Source organism: Phaethon lepturus, unplaced genomic scaffold (genome assembly GCF_000687285.1).
Source record: "Phaethon lepturus isolate BGI_N335 unplaced genomic scaffold, ASM68728v1 scaffold11757, whole genome shotgun sequence".
Lineage (NCBI taxonomy): Eukaryota > Metazoa > Chordata > Aves > Phaethontiformes > Phaethontidae > Phaethon > Phaethon lepturus.
The window spans coordinates 2,495-23,795 of record NW_010552565.1 but is presented as its reverse complement, the minus strand read 5'-3'; the positions used below and the strand labels follow the sequence as shown (position 1 = coordinate 23,795).

General features: G+C 35.2%; 1 protein-coding gene across 1 annotated transcript in view; it reads right to left on the bottom strand.

Moving 5' to 3' along the window:
* Positions 1 to 826: 826 nt before the first annotated feature.
* Positions 827 to 21,301, bottom strand: part of IQUB (IQ motif and ubiquitin domain containing) — a 22,521-nt gene continuing 2,046 nt past the window's right edge. The window contains exons 4-11 of the mRNA XM_010291250.1: positions 20,906 to 21,068; positions 17,666 to 17,876; positions 13,485 to 13,660; positions 8,644 to 8,814; positions 7,048 to 7,224; positions 5,280 to 5,528; positions 3,239 to 3,424; positions 827 to 994 (exon numbers count right to left, since the gene is read on the bottom strand). Of these exons, the coding sequence (XP_010289552.1) occupies positions 827 to 994; positions 3,239 to 3,424; positions 5,280 to 5,528; positions 7,048 to 7,224; positions 8,644 to 8,814; positions 13,485 to 13,660; positions 17,666 to 17,876; positions 20,906 to 21,068 (1,501 nt within the window). The remainder of the gene's footprint in view (positions 995 to 3,238; positions 3,425 to 5,279; positions 5,529 to 7,047; positions 7,225 to 8,643; positions 8,815 to 13,484; positions 13,661 to 17,665; positions 17,877 to 20,905; positions 21,069 to 21,301) is intronic.

The following is a 21,301-nucleotide window of genomic DNA, read 5'->3' as shown; positions in this document are numbered from 1 at the left end:
CAAAACCACATCTAGAAGAGAGGTTTCAAGCAGAAATTTGCAACTTTCTGTAGGACTTTATTGAATGTACACCAGATCACATTTTTCTCTGTAACTATATTCAAACACAAACATAACTAAATAAGTTTATGGAGGTAATTGATTTCTACTTTAAATAACACAAGCTCCTCAAAAAATAAACACATTCCAAACAGTCTGCATTCTGTATTTCAAATTCCAAGTCTGATTTACAATAATTTCAAGATTAATTTCAAGGTCGATAGTTACAAGCTGGCAGTTCCACTATGACCATCAACATGAGCTATAAAAAGTAAAGGTATTCTTTTGCACAAATGTTTGCAAGGCAAAGCACCTATATTTGGAAGGGCATATCAATTCTATTGTTTTGTAGCAATTTAGGATTTGAGGGGTTTTCTGCCTTATATTCTTAAGACAAGAGAAATAAATTTAATACAGTGTTTATAGTATTATTTTTCTAATTAAAAGGCAACAAAGAATTAGCTAAATTCTCCCAACCAGAATATCACACTACAGACAGAATGTTCCAAGCAACACAGGCATACACAGAAAGATGGTCATTGCTCTAAAAGTTTAGAATTTACAAAGCTCATCAACAACATTTTACTTTTTAAATAACGAGGTTGCAAAACATGAAATGCAGTTATATTGACTGGTCAAGATCAAACTATTTTATCCTCAGAAATTTATTTTGATCTGTGCAATACAATTAAGGTATTGATGAAAAAGTACATTTCTTTAAAACCAAGGAAACTATTAATCAATAATTCAGTTAACTTCTTTAACTTCAGTTAACTTCTCCTAAGAGTTATGTTTTTGTACCAGTAGGAATAGGCGCAGCTTTTGAAAACTCATTTGCACTAGCCTGAATGTCACGGCTATGCAAAAATGATGTCATCGCTGGAATCTGAGCAAAGTAGGTTTTTGCTCGGATATGCTTATGTTTTATTCTGTGAATGAATGCCGCTTCATAAGCCTGAAAGGAGAAAAAAAAAATCAAAATACCATTAAATACAATTAAAATATCTGGCAATCAACATGTTGCTTCATATTTTAGACAGTATAAACAGTGACCCTTTAATAAACTAAGCCAGATAACTTATTCATCTATGATACATGATGAAATATTTTGTAGTTCTATACTGCTACCTTATGGCCCAATAGTGAAAATTACGAACCACTCCTTGTGAAATATTAGTCAACTTTTAAAAACAGAAAAAATTCTGGCATTTTTTTATCCATTCCAAATAAAACTTATCTGTTTCTTTTCAGGCAAGAACATTTTTACTTATCATTGAAAATTAAAAAAGGCAATGTTTAAATATCAACACTTGTAAGGTGATGACTACAGGAAATGTCCTTAATAAGAATCATAGTGATTATTCACAAACAATCATGGCAGCAAGAATTTTGCAGCATTTCAGTCAGCCTTTGTGTTCAGTGGTATCATTTTCCTAAATTTCTAGTGATAAGAAGTAGTTCAGATGATGTAGTAAATAGCCAGAATATTTAGTTGAAAAGTCCCTTTGCTATTGCTATAGTCATCATTATGAATAACTGCTATGAAAGACAGTGCTTGAGAGGGCTTTTTTGTTTCAGCGAATGAGAAACAATGATTCAACTTACAACATTCTAACTGTGCCTCATTCTCCTTATTTCACTTTTTTTTTTTTTTTTTTTTTAAAAACAAAGCTTTGGCCATTACCAGTGAAGAAAGGTGACTCCTCACTATAGCTGACCCACTTCTACTTTTGTAGCAAGAGCAAAGTGAAAATACCTTACAATTTTTAGGCAGGCTTGCATACATTACCTGTTCCTTTTCCGGTCTAACTCCCCCCTTTACTGAAGTTCTGGACCTAATCAAGTTAGTGGCATCTCTTAGATAAGACATCCAGACTTATGAAGTTAAACCAGAAAAGTGCGTAATCAGAATCTTTGCCTGCCATAATGCTAGTAACATAAATTTATGGATGCAGAGAAGCATCACTAGATTCAGACTGCCTGAACAGCCTTGTTGACTGAAAGTGAGACAGAGGAGTCAATAAAGGAATTTCCAGCTCAAAATCAATTTTACCTTTTAAAGCTAATGCACACATAAACATGTGTCTGCTTGAAAACACAAGTTGGACATGCACACAAAAAATATCATGGATGGCAGGATTCCCTTTACCTTTAGAATTCCGTCACTGATACATTTCTTCCCCAAAGCAAACGTTTCATTAAGAGAGCAATTCATTTGCTCTGTCAGTTTACTTGTCACATACTCTTAAGAATTCCAAAAAAAAAGGGCAATGCCTAACAGATGAAGTTGCATATTGTGTTAGAATTAGAATTAAGAACAGCCTGAACAAAAGGGCACTATACAACAATGACCTCAGATCACCGCTTACATAAATCAATAACCTCGTGGTGAAATGCTTAATAACCCATTACTAATTGCAGGACAAACACAGCTCACAGGATTCTCCCGTGCCTTAGAAAACTTAATACCCTACCATACGATGTCCAGTAGACCGAGACATGTACCAGACTACCATGTTTAGATATGTATTTTTACACCACTCCTCCCAAATTCCACAGTTTCAATGACTTCTTTAACAAATTCTAAGTTTTTAAACTCAGAACAGCAATTATGTGTTTATTGCTTAACTGCAAACTCTAAGATTACATTGTCAAGGGTACTTAAATGACATCTATGTAAGAAAGTAAACTGAGACAAATTTTATTATGACAAATGGTTATGTTCTAGACAAAGAGCCAGTCTGTTATTTGATAAGAAATTTATAAAACTAGAAATTAATGAGGCCAGAGCATGTGCAAGAGCACAGGCACACTATTGTCACAGTATTTATGGTTAGTCTTTAGTATGTTTTTCATCCAGGCCAGCTCTTGTCTGATGTCAGCTGACGGAAGAACATAAGCGTGGCACTGTTCTCAGTAGGCAGCATGGAAGAGGTCACTTAGCTTCTTGCATTTCAGGAGGGAGAATCTGGGCAAGAGAGAGCTTAAGTACATGGATGTGAGCTGTACTGTGTCAGCTGCCCTCTAGACTAGTGCCCGTTTTATTTAATAGTATGGATGCAATCATTTAAATAGCCACAATGGGCTAACCTAAACGTGGATGAGTGTAAGCACTAAATTTGGCCAAACATCATTAGTCACAGGATTCTATTAAAACAGAACGTAAATATTGTAAAAAACTAAGCCCATCAAATTTTACCTTCTGAAGGTTACACAGCTTAAGATGTGCATCTGCCTCATCTTTAGTGAGGAGAATAGTGTTCCATGGAGACCACTCACAGTGCTTATCCCATCTGACCATAACCAAATCATAGAGGTCACTGCAGGCACTGAGAGCTGACTGACAGCCCCATATGTTCTCAATCAGGTACTGCAGATCTTGATGCTGAAATGGAAAACAGGGTTAAGAAAGAAGCAGCATGTTTCATTCTACAACATAAGTATTGTAACTGTATAAGAATCCAAATAAAGCTTTGAATAAACAATTTTTTATGTATATATCATATAATCACTTGGTTAAAGAATATCTAGACATACACATCTTCCTTTAGCACAGTGTGGCAATTATTAACTGCATTTTTCTTGTATAATCTCTAAAACATTACATTCTTTCTTTGATTGTCTCTGCCAATGGCAATTCATACAAGATCTGTTTGTAAAGGTTCTCTAGTACACAAAGGCTTTTAAATGTACTTTTAACCTATGTCTAAAGATTGACTTAAGTTAACCTAATTTGTTTAATTTATTACTAGCCATCTGAAATCACTACTAAATCTTGATAAAAACAGCTTCTTGAATACAACAACAACAAAAAAAATTGGGATGGCAGTTACCACTGAAATTTGGCAAGTTTTTCTGTCACCCTCCATTAATTCTTCTCTGTATCGGTCATGGAAAATTATTAGAAGATTTTTATATACAGGAGTCTGTAAACAACAGACTCTTAAATAGGTTTTTCTCCAGGCTAGCCATTTGAAGAAGACTCATTCCTCTAAAAAGAAATCTTGACTTTAATTAATTAAATAATGGCCTTTGCATGTTGTTTATTAAACTCCTGACAAAGGATGAATGAAACTGTGCCAATACAGTGCTTTAGTGAAATGCAACATCATGTATTCTCAACCGTCTTGCTTCCAAAATCCAGGAGTGAAAACCAATATGGATGAACATCACCTACAAAATCCAGGTTCTTTGATAGTATTTCTTAGCATAGGCATGATAATTAAAGAATCCCAATCTTCCTTTCGGCAGCTGCCATTGGCAAAGTGCTAAACCCCTGCATGGTTTGTTTTGGTAGCAGTGGGATATTGATGACTGGCTTTTGTTTGCTTGGTTGTTGTTTCAGACACACTGAAAATACAGTTCAAAAACTGTTCTATTAATGTTGATGCATTTTTATTACTACATCTCAGAAAGTTCAAGTAAATCTCAGCTCTTCTATATTTTCAATAAATAACACTTTGCATTTACCTCAGATTTGGCACTTTCCCAGTGGATACTGGATGTCAAATTCTTTTGTTGACAAAATAAGTAATAACAACTAAGAGACAATTTGCTGAAATCAGAGGCAAGAAGTTCTTTGAACTGAGTTGTTCCAGTAATGATTATTAAGAAACATCAGGTACTTAGTAATATTGCAGAAGATTACAGATGATTAAGATGATGATAAAAAACTTAGAAGGTTAAAATATTTAGTGAATCCCTTTCCTAATACAGGCAAAACAGTAAAACTATCAACTACACAGACATCCTACTGACATGGAACAGGAATGTCAAAACCTCAGCGTCTTTATCTTTTTCCTTCTAAGAACGCAAAACAATTTAGTTGTATTACTAAAACAGTCCAAATAACAGGCTCAAAGTGTTTTGCTAGCATTATGACTTGAGCAATATCACATTCACAAAAACATTATTGTTGCTTTACAGATGATCCCAGTATCTTTAAGCAACAGGATGGCCATAGCAGAACCAGAAGAACTTGGATCATCTGATTCTTTGACCTGTCAGCTAAACTTCTACCTTCTTTTAATGTGTAGCTTGTAACCACTTTTGAAAGTACAGCTATACTTCAAGAGCTTAAGTGCTTCTCCTTTATGGTATCGAACATCACATATCACAGGAAGAAGTTTTTGTAGCTTTTAGCCTATTTCTCCACCTGTCAACAGCATACACAAAATAAAGGAAAAGTTATAGTCAAAGCCACTGGTTTCCATTATTAGCAATGCTGTTTCAGACAGTACCTGAACTAAGAAAACAATTTTAGCATCATCCTGATAATCAGCTTCAGACTTTCTGAGATTTTCTAGTATAAGTTTGTACTTCAAAAATGTTTGTCGTCCCCGAGCCTCATTATCAAGCTTGCAACACAAGCGACATCTGCCAATGCTGCGGGAATTAGCAGGAACAGGAAACTCAGTAGATGGTAAGTAATTTTCACAACTATGACAGAAGTTAACATTTTTATAAAGCTTTAAGGGATCTGGTGGAACCTAAAAGATTTAAAAGAAAAAGTTAATTTACCACAAAGTATCTTTGTCTTACCTGTGTGTCACCCTAACTCTATCAGAATACATTTTTTATATAACCATTAATGTATTCTAATATGTAAAAACCAATAATATTTATTTTAAAGTAGCAAATAGGTTGTTGTTTTTTAAATAAAAGACAAAAATCCATTCTATTTTCTTACTGCACTTGTTAAAATCAGTTATACAAATCAGTTTTTAACCTATATAAAGATACTAGACTTTATGCTCCAGTGCTCTTGCTGATGCTTTTATGTATGTAGATTGTCAGCCTTTCTGGAAAGATGGCAACACAGAGAAAAGAGAAATTAATTCTTCTGCATTTAATTTTTCATATAGAATCTGTTCTTTCTGTCAAAGATAAAACCCTGAGATTATGGGCATATTAATATTTTGGTATAAGAACATAAAATCATCAGAGCCACGTGTCCAAAAACAATGTTGGGGAAGATAATAAACTAGCCTTGCTAATGACCTCTTCTCTGTCATATTGCTTCATGGGTTCTGGAAAGGATATAATGTATTCTGTGCAGAGGGCCCAAGTCTGTAATTAGGTAGTTTGAGTAGTCTGATAATCCAGCTACCTATTGTGGTCATCTGCCTTTTTTTGAAAGTAAGTACCCTGAGGATTTGGTCACTTTGACTGTCTGTTGATGAACTGCCATCTTTTTTATGGTCTACAGAAGGTTACAAGATTCAAATACAAATATAGGTGCAATTCAGCCTTCAATTTAAGGTAGAGTTAACCACAAGCTACAGAAGGCAAAGATCTCCCATCTCCAGTCTCTGCTATGACACATCTAGGTAACGCTGTTCATAAACCTAGTGTAAAATAATTTAGTTGGTTCTAAATCCCACTAGCATTTACTGACTGATTCTCTACTCCCGAGATACCATCAACCACGGTAAGAGGTATCCTCTTCTGATAGATGCAGAATACATGTTGCTGCCTAAAGCAACAACATATGATAGCGAATCATATTTTTAATTGTAATCTGTAGCCGGAACAGAAAAACAACCACACAACTTGAGAGGTGTCTACCACTATCTCCACTGCATAGCTATAGCTGCTTCTTATGAAGTAGCAACTGGTTGTAAAACAGAAGTTCGTAACAGCTCTTGCTTAGATGTAAGCTCATTAGACATCACTTTGACAATGGCAATGTTTCTCCTTTCTGGATGCATCTACCATTTATAATTCTCAGATTTTTTTATTTCATATGTAAAGTTCCGGGGCGCTCTCAGTGCTACCAGCCATTTGTCAGGTTCTTATACCCATGTCTATGCCTCATGCTTCTTATATGACTATATAAGCTTATTTGCATGAAGCCTGTGTACTTGCTACATTTTACTTCTTGAGGAACTCCTCCAGCAATTCTACAGCAAAATGTAAAATAAAAATGCTTTCATTGTTTTCCATTCTCCTTCTCCACCATCTTTAGTTCGATGGCCACTATGTCAGACCGCAAAATAGGAATAATACCTTAAGTATCCTAGCAACTTCAGAGTTAAACTTTGGAGTTTTAATATACTGAAGAAATAATGTACAAATTCTTTTCCTTAGTCCTTCTAAGTTGCATTCTTTCACGTCTCTTGACATAAGATCAACTTCCCTGTCAATTAATTCCATTATTTCTTGTGTTAATTTACATTCATGTTCCTGAAAGAAAATGGAAAACAAACAGTAAGGAAGCAAACAAAATAATTCTAATGCAGATATAAAAGAGAACTATAGATTCTATGCCAATCATCATTCATATCTCTGTTCAAGAAAGAATATGTTCATATAAGAACCCCTTAGCATCTTAGGAAAACAACCTCCAAGAAAACTAATATAAAGAACTAAAAAACTGGGCATGCTTACAGATTCTGCTTTAAGGGGCCTGTATATATACCAAAGCTGTGAGGAACTGTAAACCTGGAGGCATTAAAAAATGCTAAGCAGAGGCACAGAACACATGCAAAGTTTTCAGTCTCCAAAAGCCCCAAGAAATGTCCCTAAGAAGCTTCCTTTGGCTATGTGGTAGACATAACATATATACATAGTAAATAGTTTTAAAAAACAAAAACAAAAAAACACCAAAAAAACCCCAAACAAAAAAACCCATCACACAAGAGGCATGGAGGACTTTATGAATATGCTTCGAAATTAGTCATTTCAATATTTCAAATGCTGAGCAGGAGATTCTCCAGAAAGAGATAAGAGGTGAATGAATTCAGTGTTTTCTCACCTAAAATACAGTGCTAATTTACAGAAATTCTACAATTTGTTCACTACAGCAATATTGACTTAAATATTAAGATGGGCAGGAGTTCATAAACCAGCAATGCTCCCAATGCTATATTGGCCTTAGATCAAATTCTGGTACTACCAAAGCAAAAAGCAAGATGTTAGCTTGTTTTAATAAGACCAGGAAGCATCATTCTATTCTAGTTTGATGTCAACAGTATTACTTGGAAAGTACCTTGAAACTCGTATTATTCTTTCTGTATATGAATTAAAAAAAAAAACACAAATATGAAAGACTGAAAATGCAAACAGCTTCTAATTCACTGGGAACACTGCCAGCAGCAGTGGGGGTGGGGAGTGAGGGGGGGCAGGGGGGAATCAGTATTTGTTAGCCAACTGAGAGATGAGGTTCTTAAACATTTGAAAGTTCCAGACATTTGAAAGAACCGAGGAAAAAAATACCCAAACAATAGCCACTTAAATCTCTGCCATGGTTTTCATCAAGTTGTTATAAATACTAAGCTAAACTTGGTACTAAAGTTGTATTATGTATTAATATACAAAAAAAGTCTGAAACCATAGGGTTAAAATTCTAACACAACTTGAAGAAAACATGTGCACATCACAAAGTGAAATATGAATTTAGAGGACATCTGGAATGTAAATTACACTCTCATGCCAGGTGGTACACTAGGCTTTCTCTTGCTGCCAGCTCATCATCCTGGTACTTGATTGCCAGAAGAAGCATCGCTTTATGTGTCAACATAATTAAGTGACTGTATCTTTGGGAAGTACAGCTTCAAGCTGTACTTAAAACAGAAATAAATAGAAAAATAAAATAAAACATACCTTCACTGTACGTCTGAGTGTTAACAGCACATCTATTCTCTCATCTTGTGGGATATGATTCATGCTAATGCTGCGGTAGGTTTCAAATAGTTCTCTGGCACGGAGTGTGTACTGTGTATCCATTTCCGTGATTTTTCCATCATATGCTTTCCATCTCTTAGGTTGTGCACACTTCAGAAACAATTTGTATAATTCTGAGCCATTATAATCTGATCACCAGCCAAACAAGTGCATTACGTTACATCAAGTTTCACCAGAGCAAATAGGGACTTAACTTTGATGCCAGGCTAATACAAAAAGCTGAATTCTATTGCTGATATTTACACAGTACATTTTCCACCAGAGCAAGGATTCAATTGCACACTTTCTCTAAAGTTGCAGGTCATGAAAATTTTGACTTACAGTATTTTAAAAGTAAATAATATTCACCCACAGGGATATGTTCTACTTCTTTAAAAGGAATTTACTGGCAGTAGTGTTAGAATACATTTGCTCTGTATTTCATCTTGCAGTCATAAATCCCTCTAAACTATCAGTAAAAATCAATGGGACTGTTGACTGTGTAAAGATTGCAAATTTAGGGCCTCAGAGTCTACTGCAGTAGAAAATATCTCCAGGGATATATATCTCTTCTTTCTAGAGGACTGTTTTGGTTGCAAAACACTGTTACACAGGGGGCTAGTTCACTATGTGGAGGGAGGTATTTAAATCCAATACAGAGATACTATTCAAAACCACCTCCCCATCATTACCTAACCACATTGAACTTACCACTCACTTTCCTTAATTGGGACAGCTATTTAGAACCTCATTCTGTGTATTAATTATTCCCTTTACTGTATTTGGAACTTGAGTGTTCACAAACTTCTGTGAATTTCACTTTTCAGTCTCCATGTGAGTTAACTACAGCAGCACTTCATGCAGCATTCACACGCTGAGTAGTTTTCTGGATATGACCCCAGAATTGACGCAATCATTATTTTTACCAAATATACAGGCTTGCTATGGTGATAAGTCATAAAAATATCAAGAATATTAGATAGTTAGAACAGATACAATTAGTCACCACCACAACCAAATCAGAGCTTTCCTCACTTCTAAATAAATAAATTATAAAGTTAGGTAAGCAAAAGAAAGACAAAGTAATTGAAAAAAGGATTTAACACAGAATAACTGACATTTAATTACATTATCAGTGGGGATGGAACTCTAATTAAAGGAGGTACTGTTAATCAGAGATCACAATTTCGAGCCAAAACTGGTTAAGAAATGCAACAGCAAAACCAAACTTTAGTAAAAAACAAAACTCTGAATTTCTTAGTGAAATTTTTCAACTTCTGCAAACTAGAAAGAAGGTATTTTCTCTCGGTCATAAAAACTTCAAATAAAAACTGCTGTAACTTCATGACTTTGTTTCACTATCTTTGTAAGTACTAGAAATTCTAAAAACAAAAAAACAAAACAAAAAAAAAAGCAAAAAAACCTCCACCAACTCAGAAGCTATATCATGCTGTAACTGCTTTGTATGGTAGACTGGCAAAAAACACTGCTTTCCACAGAGTAGATAATGCAGTACCTACATTTGATCCCCTTCAATGAAATCACTTATAATAAGACGGAAAGGTCATTTGCTTATGCTAGGGAGAGTCAATGGGCAGAGTTTACCTTAGGAAAAGGTTATTAAAACTAGGTTCTCCTGAAAAATTTGCACAACCCATATATGAGCTAGCAGTCTTGGTATTCCACTCTGCAAATGACCCTTAACACAGACCAACTATATTATAATGTTTAAATGATCCAAAGCAAGATATCATATCTCTATTACTGTGATTACTACCTCATCATAACTGGGTATTATATAAAATAAAATAATTTAAAAAGAAATAAATTATGCAGCTTTTTATTGGAAAAAAATGTACAGAGGTCTCATCAATGTGAAGACTTCCAGTATTTCAGAAAGAATCACAAACCCTCTGATTTCAGTACAATGTTCATGTATTCAAGATTGATGTGAGAAAACTAAAATTTCCAGATTTTTGCCAGCATTTTCTTGCCTTTTAGTCTGCTGGCAGTGCTGCAGAATTTACAATAACCCTGTTATCTGTATTACTTCAGAGAGCAAGACTACTATAACTGCACTCTGCTGCTAATGCATGAAAGCAGAAAAAAGCACCTGAGGAGAGGAACACACCACCACAGATACAAACAGGAAAAGGTAAAAAAAGTATATTAAAAAAAAAAATCCATCTATTTCCCTGGTGCAGAAATAGCACAAAGCATGAAAGGTATGAACCGAGCAATAGTTAATAATTACACAAATTCCTTTAAGAAAATATGATTGTCATATAAAACCTTAAACAAGTACTTCCTCTTCAAAATACAAATGCTGAAGAAGAAAGAGCTCAGCGTAAAAAAGAATACCTAGAATGTAGTGCACACACAACCAGAAGCAACCATTGGAAAAGCACACAAGGACATACATGTTTAAAGCAGCAAAGAAGGGAAACAAAGTTTTCATGGAGCAAGTTTCATACCACATTGGCTGCTGCAGCAAAGTGAAATGCTTTCAGTCTTCAGATGTGAAAGGTGTTATTTCAACTTTAACTGGCAAGTGTCCAAATTAACGCTATCAGCTCAAAGTTCAAGTAGTAACTGAATAAAGCAACTATAATCTAGCATTCCAGTGATAAATTTCATACTACATTTTAGATTTTTAACTTGCACTGTTACCATCATAACAAACCATCCATTTAATGTTAAGATTTCCAAAATGATTTTTTATGTGTTTTACTTTTTAAGAAATGCAGAAATTGTTACTTTCTTTACCTCCGAGTGCAGGCTGCTATATATCTCAACAATTCAGAACACTCAAAACCTTACAACTGACATGTTAAAAAAAAAAAAATTTAAAAGGTGCAGAAGTTCAGAGCTCACTATATCTTCAAATTAAAAAGAAATCAGTCTCTTTACTGAAAAAGTTATTTTATAAATTTAAAATATTAATAAATAAATTAGTTGTAAGTGCTTCAGAAACATGTCTGCTGTTTGGAAAGAAAGAGCATCTCTTAGTCTCTCATGTGTTTCCTGAATCTCCAAACATCAACTATCACTAGGAATTCTGGTACTGAAGAACATTTTGCTTCTGATTCCTAGATGCAACAAAACTGTACAATCTGTGAGAATATATACTGAAAGTAACCTATATAGGACAGGCAGTCCTTAAAGGAAAAATAAGGATAGAGATTTGGTTGAGAGAGAAATGTATTTGCTTTAGACTTCCAGGCTTCTTTTTCTGAGAAGATCATAGAATAGATTGTAAATAGTAGAAAGAAACATTTAACATAGAAATGATTCAAGGTTTTGATATCATTCCTAAATATTTAGTTTTCTGGTTTTTTTGCACTCTTGAAAGCAGTAAAGGAGAATAAATCACATGACGGCAATAAACTCAGTAACAGTTGCACCAACATTTCAGATAAGTAATTTGTTCATAATAAAGAAACTTAATAGATTTTACTGAATGACTTTTTACAGTCCAGTTCCCATACATTAGTAATAAAAGAATGAAAAAAGTCTCTTTTGGACACAACTTTCTTTTTTACTTTTGAGCCATAAATAGTCAAAATTTTAAAAAAAAAATTATATAGTGAAAAACTATTTTTGTTGCAGTATTTCATTTCACAATTATTTCACATACTATAAAAACAGCCAGAAAATAAACTATTGCTTTTTTCTGAGGGGATTGATTGCTGGGACATCTACATTTTTTGTATTTTACATTAAGTTGCCATTGAATCTAGGGCCATTCTAAATCATCTTTGTGTATGAATGAATTCTTTGTTTTATAGATGAAAGACTGAAGAACACTTGCATTAAATTTCATCCCCAAGATTATATAAGAAGAAAATCTCAAGTTGTTCAATACGATATATGATTCAGACAAAACTCTTCTTGTTTTCATGTACAGAACAGAAACCCAGAATAAATGCTTTCTTTAAAGACAGACATATGATGACCAGAGGCCTGTGCTCAATGGGAAAGAAATGAAAAATCTAGTTCCTGAAGGATAACATTTCTGAAGGAAGAAGAAAAAAAAAAAAAGAATCAATTAACCCATTCTGCAGGGCTAAAGTTTAATTTTACAAATACTTGCTTAAACATTTGCATTTAAGTTTAAATGCAAACTTTTCACTATAGAGAGCAATGAACAAAACATATCAGAGGGAAAATCACTTAGTAGTTTTGATTAGTGAAACTGAAGATTTTTGAAAGAGAAGCTAATAGGCAGATTTTTAAAGTTTCAAAAACAGATGAGGAAAGAGCATGGTTTCACGCATTAATTCCTACACCACTGCAATGCACACAATACAAAATACAGAATGGCATGCGATATCCTGTTGCTTTACAATGTTAAATTAACCATTCTGAATTGTTAGAATTTGAGCATTTAATGCTGTTAACAGTGCTATTGGAATCATGTTCTTTATGCAGAATAGTTACATAATACAAAATTCAACTATTCAGTGTTATTTTTTTATATCGTATACACACACCTGAGATTTACCATAGACACAGGTAGTTAGCAGTCTTAATGATACACTGTTAGTCCTTCAATCAGTCACAGAGCTAAGAAATTCTCTGAAATTACTGAATTGTATTGACACAAACAACTAGATTTATATTATATTCTATTATTATATATTAATATTATTATAATATTAATAGTCACACAATTAACTGTTAGAGATAGAAAAGTTACTGTTGGCAGGTAGTTTGCAGATGTCTTTTCTGTTCCTGTACTTTGGTATTCTTTATGTTCAGCCTAAAATTACATCACTGACCTTATCCAGAAAGCACAGTATTGCTTTTTGTTGATTCTCCTCATCTGCATTTAGCTTGTGCCTCCCAATGGAAGCAATCAGCTGTGCCTCTTGTTCCAGAAGTCCACAAAATGCTGCCTTTCTTTCAGCTCCAGTAAGAGTTCTGTTAATCCGTTCAGTCTCCTCCTGCCTCCATACTACAGATAAAAATATTTTGTGTATTTTTAACAAGATGTTTTCCAGTGAAATTTCTACTTTCATATTTAAGAAGTAACATAATTAATTTTCAACATTAATGAAAAGCCAGTTTCCATGTTAGGGAATTGATTGTTATGCATATTTTCGATAGACACAAAATGGCCCATCAAGGAATGTAAATTATACAGACGTTCTGTGAGAATATGTGTGTGTACATCAATTCCAAACTGCCAATTCGTACTCCAAACTCAAATATGGGTTAGGAGAAAAAGAAGGTCTATGCGAGGAAAAGAATTTAGCTCCTGTGGAAACGTGTGATGAAATGATTTCTTCATGATTTTGCATCTAAAATAACTGTTTGTGTCTTAAACAGCTCCAAAAGATATGAACAATAGGAACTTCTTAAACAATTGCTCATCAAAGTCACAAGAAAAGATACCATAGAGATCTTCTCAACAGATTAAGGACAGCATCTTACTGTGGTATTACTAGTACTCAGTGCTAAGAATATTACTGCTTCTCCCTGCATAAATGAGTAAAATCTAAAGAAGCTTGAAGTCCTCCAAAACGGAGATAAAACTTGACTGACAGTCATGTTTAGCACTCCAGGTCTCACACTGAATATTTGAGTGGTATCATCTTTTGCCATCTAAGGCAGATGGTTGTGCATTAATAATTGGACAGTCATTGCTTTCCTCTCCCTTTCCTCTTCTACAACAGAACCCTTCAAGTGGAAGGAAGTGGCATTCAAACCATAAGATAATAATGATAGCAGAATGTGTTACCTGTACACGCTGTATAAGAATCTGGCCTTCTGAATCTTATGGTCACCAAATCACCAAACCACAGGGATCTGCTGCACGTAAAATTATGTTGACTACTTAATGACAGAAACATACAGATTACGTATGTATCTATCGTGGTTTATTTTGCAGTACCCATTTCCTGACTATAAGTGCTGATATACAGGTTATATGCCCTTACAAAAATCTGTTAGTAAAATCGAATTGTGTTTACTGAATACTGTTTTCCTTTGCATGCAGTGTAACAATTCCTGTCTTCTCTGAAGACTCTGTTCCATTTCAAATACCTCTGGAGTTTTGTAGGGAATTTTGTAAGATCCAAAACTTCGACATTCCTGAATAATATCTCAAAGCGTTGTTATTGTTCCAGAATAGTTATGCAGAAGCAAAACCCAGTGTAAAAGAAAACAATCCAATATGTGATGCATACTTGCTGAAAAAACCTGTAAATCCTGTATCAGGCAAGATTAGAGGCAGGAGGAGGGAAAGGAGGAAGGTTTATTTTGCGCCTGTGGCTTCCTTATCTACAATACCTTATGTTTTCCATTTTAAAATATTTCAATTCACTTCTTTAAGGCTCGCCAAGCTTTGGTATTAATATGACAGCTGTCTGACAAGTTCTGTGTACCCAAAGATATATTTTTAAATAAAGCCATTTCAGCAAACAAAAGCACTGTATAGAATTAATTTGCATGAAGCTTTATATGCCTCAAGGAGATAGCAACTTCAAAGGTAGAGCTAATAAATACGGTAAGCAATTCTGTACTTATAGAAATTAAGCAGCTGTCAGTTATCATCCATACTTACCTCCTGATTCACCATATACATGCAACCAAGTTAAAAACATTCCTCTTAGATTATCTGTTCTACAGGCAGAGATTTTACTCATTACAATTTTTACTACAGTTTTTATAAAACAAACTAGTTCGTACTTTTCAAATAAATACTGAATGTCTCTATATGCAGACACACTGAATATATAAATACATCTCATTTGCACCACACAGTCAACAGGCAAGTTTTTGTACCAACAGGAATTGCTTGTACTGACTGACCCTGTAATAGTATACCCCTGTTGTGATCAGCAGCAATAACCTTCACAGATCTCTGGAGGACAATAGTCTTATTCTATTACTGTCACAATGATTTAGCTTGTGCAGACTGTTGACACTATAAGAATGTAAAAGCAGTTTCAGATGCAGGTAGAAAAAAAACGTTCCTACAACCACTAAGCTCTACTAAAATAAAGAGCATGACTGCAAGTCTCCATGTAGAGAAGCAACTAGTCAGCACCAGTAAACAAACACAAACCAAAAAGATTCATGCCAGACAATTTTTTTTAACAAAACATTAATAAGACATTTCACATACTGGAGTTTGTTCTATTCCAGTTTTGAAACGGCACATGCTTTTTCAGGTTGCCCAGATATTAAATTCCTGAATATGGATAGATGAAAGTATTACTATTTGTGAATCCAATAAATTAATCAAAAGAGACACTTATATAACCGTAAGTTTTAAATTTAAAAATATTGGGAATATCAGCACTCATTCACAACTTTAACTCAGCTTTGTTGTTTCTATTACAAATAAGACTCTTCACACTTTTTTTTAAAAAAGTGGATCATACATTTGATAGCACATTATCTAGGAAGCAGTTTTTTAACGACAATATTGCAGGAAATCAGATACCAAATAGTAGCACTTGTCATAAGTAGAAAGGAAAAAATTATTATTTGAGTACCTAGTCAGACACACCTTTAAAAGGGCTTGATTCTTGTGAAGAGAAAAGCTAATTATCTATGAAGAAAAAGGGAGGTGGGGGAAACAATCCCTAACAAACCATAATTCTCATGCAGATACCATTCCCAAAATTCTAAAGTTTAAGACCAGTAATAATTTTTACATTTGTCACAAACAGTAATATTTATAAGTCATTATACATCCAGACAAAGCAATTTGTTCAATGCCACACAAAGTATGACAGTATTAAAAGATTAGTGTATAACTTGGGAATTCTCAAATCATGATCTTAAGCTCGATGAATAACACACCACAAAATTTACGCTTAGTTTACCATGGAAGAAACAGCTGAGATGGTTTAAGGTACGTCAGGGTGGCTTTGTAATGAAGCAGGTAACCCATTAGGCCAGTTCTGCTATAGGGGACAGTAACACCTAAATTGCCGAAGTGTCATAAGCAAGCACTGTAGCCCTAGATAACATATGAGTTGTTACAAGGCACAGTGCAAGCATCCTGCTTAAAAGGAGACATTTTAAAAAGAACTCTTGCAGTTTCATTATACACTGGTACAAGTTCACTGCTTTCTATTGGTTTTGGTTTTCCAAAAGGACATACTCTAGGTTTGTTACATTTGCAACATTACTCTCCTGTAAGTTATGTCAATTATCATCAATATTCACCTTATTTTTGCAAGAAAGCTTAGAGGTGCTTGCCTATATTAGACACCATCCACTCCAACAGGAAAAATCTTTCAGGATGCCCTATAGGACTCCTAACAGATATTTAAGATATTTACAGCACAGTTTTGTGAAACATGGAATAAATTAGAAAGGAGAAAAAGCAGAAGATGATGACTAGAACAAAAGGAATAACCTCAGTCATATATTGTAAAGTTCTGGGCAAAAAAAAGTCTATATTAAATGATGAATGATGGATCTTAATAGTAATTTCTTCATGATATTATTTTCAGCATCCTAAATGTAAAGTAAAAAGTTTAAAGTAACTCTGATCCAAAAAAACAGTTCCTCTTCCTCTAGCTAACTTTACCTTGCCATTAGAGATGAATGAAAAAAAAAAAAAACCAAAACCCAAACCAACCAAAAAAACCCCACTCTGCCAAATAGCATTATTCTACAAGCTAATTATTTCCTAAAAAGGTGTGCTGGTTTTGGTTGGGATAGAGTTAATTTTCTTCACAGTAGCTTGTATGAGGCTATGTTTTGGATTCGTGATGAAAACACTGGGATCTTTTAGTTATTGCTAAACAGCGTTTACACAGTGTCAAGACCTTTTCTGCTTCTAGAAATATATGAAAGTCAAATAATTCTTTAAAAATGAAATTTCACTCTAAGTCAGAAAAATCAAGGAAGTATCTAAAGAAACATGTCAAAGAGTTTGTTTCCCACAAACTGTACTCTTTTGCTGATGTAGGGGTATCTCTTTAAGAAAAAAACTTACATTCTAAAGCATGGTACAGTAGCTCAAAGTCTTCTTTTGTTTTAGGGTTCAGTCTTCGTTCATCCTCCTTTCTCAGTTTTTCTTCTTTCTCTTTTTTTCTCCGTAACTCTTCTTGTGCCTCCCATGCCAGTCTTAACCTCTTTTCTTCCCTCAGATTTTGTACTACATTTATAGCATGCCAACGACGGAAATATGTCTGTAATACTATTACCTATATGTGATACAATACCAAAGAATCGTGAATTTAAAACAATACAGCATAAAATTTTTTTCTTAGCTGTTATTTTTTCTAGATACTTAACTACATTTTCAAAAACAGTACAAAAAATGTACTATTAATCTAAACACTAGTATGCTCATTCATTTAGGTAACTGCAGGAGTTTAATCGGTGAGTACAGTGAAGAAACTAAGTTCAAATAATAAAGTTGAAGTACAAACTGCAATTACAAAATCTATTCTTCTTTTTCAAATCTCTCCTTAAAAAAGGTCTTTTGCCATGTATTGTTTTTATTCTTTTCTCTTCAGCTTTGTAGGCAGAGGTCCTCATTTTACTATCCATTTATATAGTGTCTAGATTGGGAATTTAGACACGTTTGCAAACTTTCTTTTAAATTTCTAAATACAAAAATCAACACACATACACACAAAACCAACTGCACTTTATTTGTAAACAAATAATAAAAGTGAAGTTACCAATGCTGTTATGACAGAACTTAAAAAAATTAAAAAAATCCACCTTCCAAAACTGTGGCCATTAATGACTAGGGAAATGCCTGTATGAAGCTAAGGGAGTACAACGCGCAAGCCTGAGTTAGCACTTGCACCATAAGCGGTTTAACCAGGCCAATACCATGAGCTAATAAGCACTGTTCAGTGTTGAAGGTTGTCAAGCATAAAACCACACCAATACAGTAATACAGTCTCTAGAGATATCTTAACCTAACATTTCTCTTGAATATGTCTTCAGCTAGTATTTCAGTGTGGAACTGCACTGCACTGTATAAATCCATCAACTTGAACCAACACCAAGCCGATGTCTCTCTACTATGCATTATAGACTACCTGCAGTTACACTACAGATTTCAGTAAGTGGCAGTAATCATCAGAGTAAAACATATTGACAGTCCTGAGGAAACTGCTACATATTTGGTTTCCACTTCTACAAGATGCTTACTGCTGTCAGCTGATGCTGACTAGAAAGAAGTTCTTACTGAAAACTTCTACCCAGAAGACTTCAAAGCATCTTGCCAACCATGTCAATAAAATTATCCTACTTAGACATGTGGGAAACCAATTGTTTCCCCATTTAGTAGATTCAGACTATCTATTTTAAGCAAATTAATAACTAGACCATTTACAAAGCGGTGCCCAGCCTAACACGATATTGGGTGTACTTAAGTTAGGTGTGCAGTCACTGAATACATGGTTTTCAAAAAGAAATTCGGAATATCTAAATGGTATCCTCTGCACCATGACTACACAGAATCTGTCATGAGAATTGCCTGCATCACGCAACTTAGCACACCAAAAACTCTACAGGCCCATTGCATGTGTTTGGACAGCCAGGTTCTACCTTAATGCCAAAGCTGGATCTTGAACTGGACAGACTGGAGAGTTGGGCGGAGGGGAACCTCATGAAATTTAACAAGGACAAGTGTAGAGTTCTGCACCTGGGGAGAAACAAACCTATGCACCAGTACAGGTTAGGGGCTGCCCTGCTGGAAAGCAGCCCCATGGAGAAGGCCCTTGGAGTCCTGGTAGACAATAAGTTATCCATGGGACAGCAATGTGCCCTGGTGGCCAAGAGGGCCAGTGGTATCCTGGGGTGCATTAAGAAGAGTGTGACCAGCAGGTTGAGAGAGGTTATCCTGCCCCTCTACTCCGTGCTGGTGAGGCCTTGTTTGGAATATTGTGTCCAGTTCTGGGCTGCCCAGCTCAAGAGAGACAGGGAATTTTTGGAGAGAGTCCAATGGAGGGCTACAAAGATGATTAAGGGACTGGAACATTTCTTGTATGAGGAAAGGCTGAGAGACCTGGGGCTGTTCAGTCTGGCGAAGAGAAGGCTGAGAGGGGACCCTATAAATGTCTATAAGTGTCTGAAGGGCAGCTGTCAGGAGGATGGAGCCAGTCTCTTTTCAGTAGTGCCCAGTGATAGGACGAGAGGCAATGGGCACAAACTGCAGCACAGGAAGTTCCACCTCAACATGAGGAAAAACTTCTTTACTGCGAGGGTGACAGAGCACTGGAACAGGCTGCCCAGAGAGGTTGTGGAGTCTCCTTCTCTGGAGACCTTCAAAACCCGACTGGACACGTTCCTGTGCAACCTGCCCTAGGTGATCCTGTCTTCGCAGGGGAGTTGGACCAGATGATCTTCAGAGGTCCCTTCCAACCCCTACCATTCTGTGATTCTGTGAACACAACCCAAAACAGAACAGTGTATCAAAGGTAACCTGTCAGGCCTGTTAAAACAACCAAACAAACCTGAAAACCACAAAACCCATAAGCTGAATGCAGGTCTCCTAAATCCTAACCCAATGCTCTATCTGTTTGAGGCCATACATTAAGCATGTAGAATCACAGAATACTTAGAATACATACAATATCCCCTGCCCTCCTACCAGTCTGATCCCACTGAAGTGAATCCCACCTCCCTGGCACTTCTTCATACAATCATAGAATCATAGAAGGGTTTGGGTTGGAAAGGACCTTTTAAGGTCATCTAGTCCAACCCCCTGCAGTAAGCAGGGACATGTTCAACTAGTTGATCAGGTTGCTCAGAGCCCCGTCCAACCTGACCTGGAATGTTTCCAGGGACCACACCATACCACCTCTCTGGGCAACGCATTTCAGTGTTTCACCACCCTCATAAAAAATTTCTTCCTTATATCTAGTCTGTAGCTTAGGTCCTTCTAAAGAGATCATGAGAATGCCATAGGGACAAGCCTAATGCTCTATATGGAAGCTTAACTGTCACTGTAAGACAGAAATAAGTAAAATCATAAGTTTTAATATGTAAGAAACCACAAGGTCTCAAATGTCATTAAACACACTAATATTGTAAATGTGCAGACACACGCTACCCTCCTATCTGAAAGATTAGAGAATATGAAGATTAAGCAGACATTTTGGAGTTCACTGTTAAATTCACTCTTTGAACAGTCTGAACACTCATTAAATATTCAGAGAACTTTAGTAATACATTGCTTTACAGATACAGTTTCAAACAGACGAGAACTTACTGCTTCAAGTCTACGTTTATGGTATTCTTCTGCTGTAAGGTATTTTCCAGGACATATTAGTTTGTCAGTCGTGTTTGACACATACAGGCCAATTTTAGTCATCTGTGTTGATGTTGTATTTTTTGTTTGTTGTGGCTTATTTTTTTCCAAAACTGTCTGGGGAAAAGAATGCGTGTCAGATAACAAGATACACAGTGAGTTTTTTCCTCATTACAATAAGTGGCAAAATTAGCTATTTATAACAAAAATCACAGGACTAATGATATTCATCCACTAAATAGTTTCAATTGCACACTTATTTCTGATGTGCTTTCTCTTTTCTATTAGAAATAATTGTGTCAACATTCTATTCTGTTTGGCAAAAACAACATTCTAAAAAGACACTACAAAGCCATT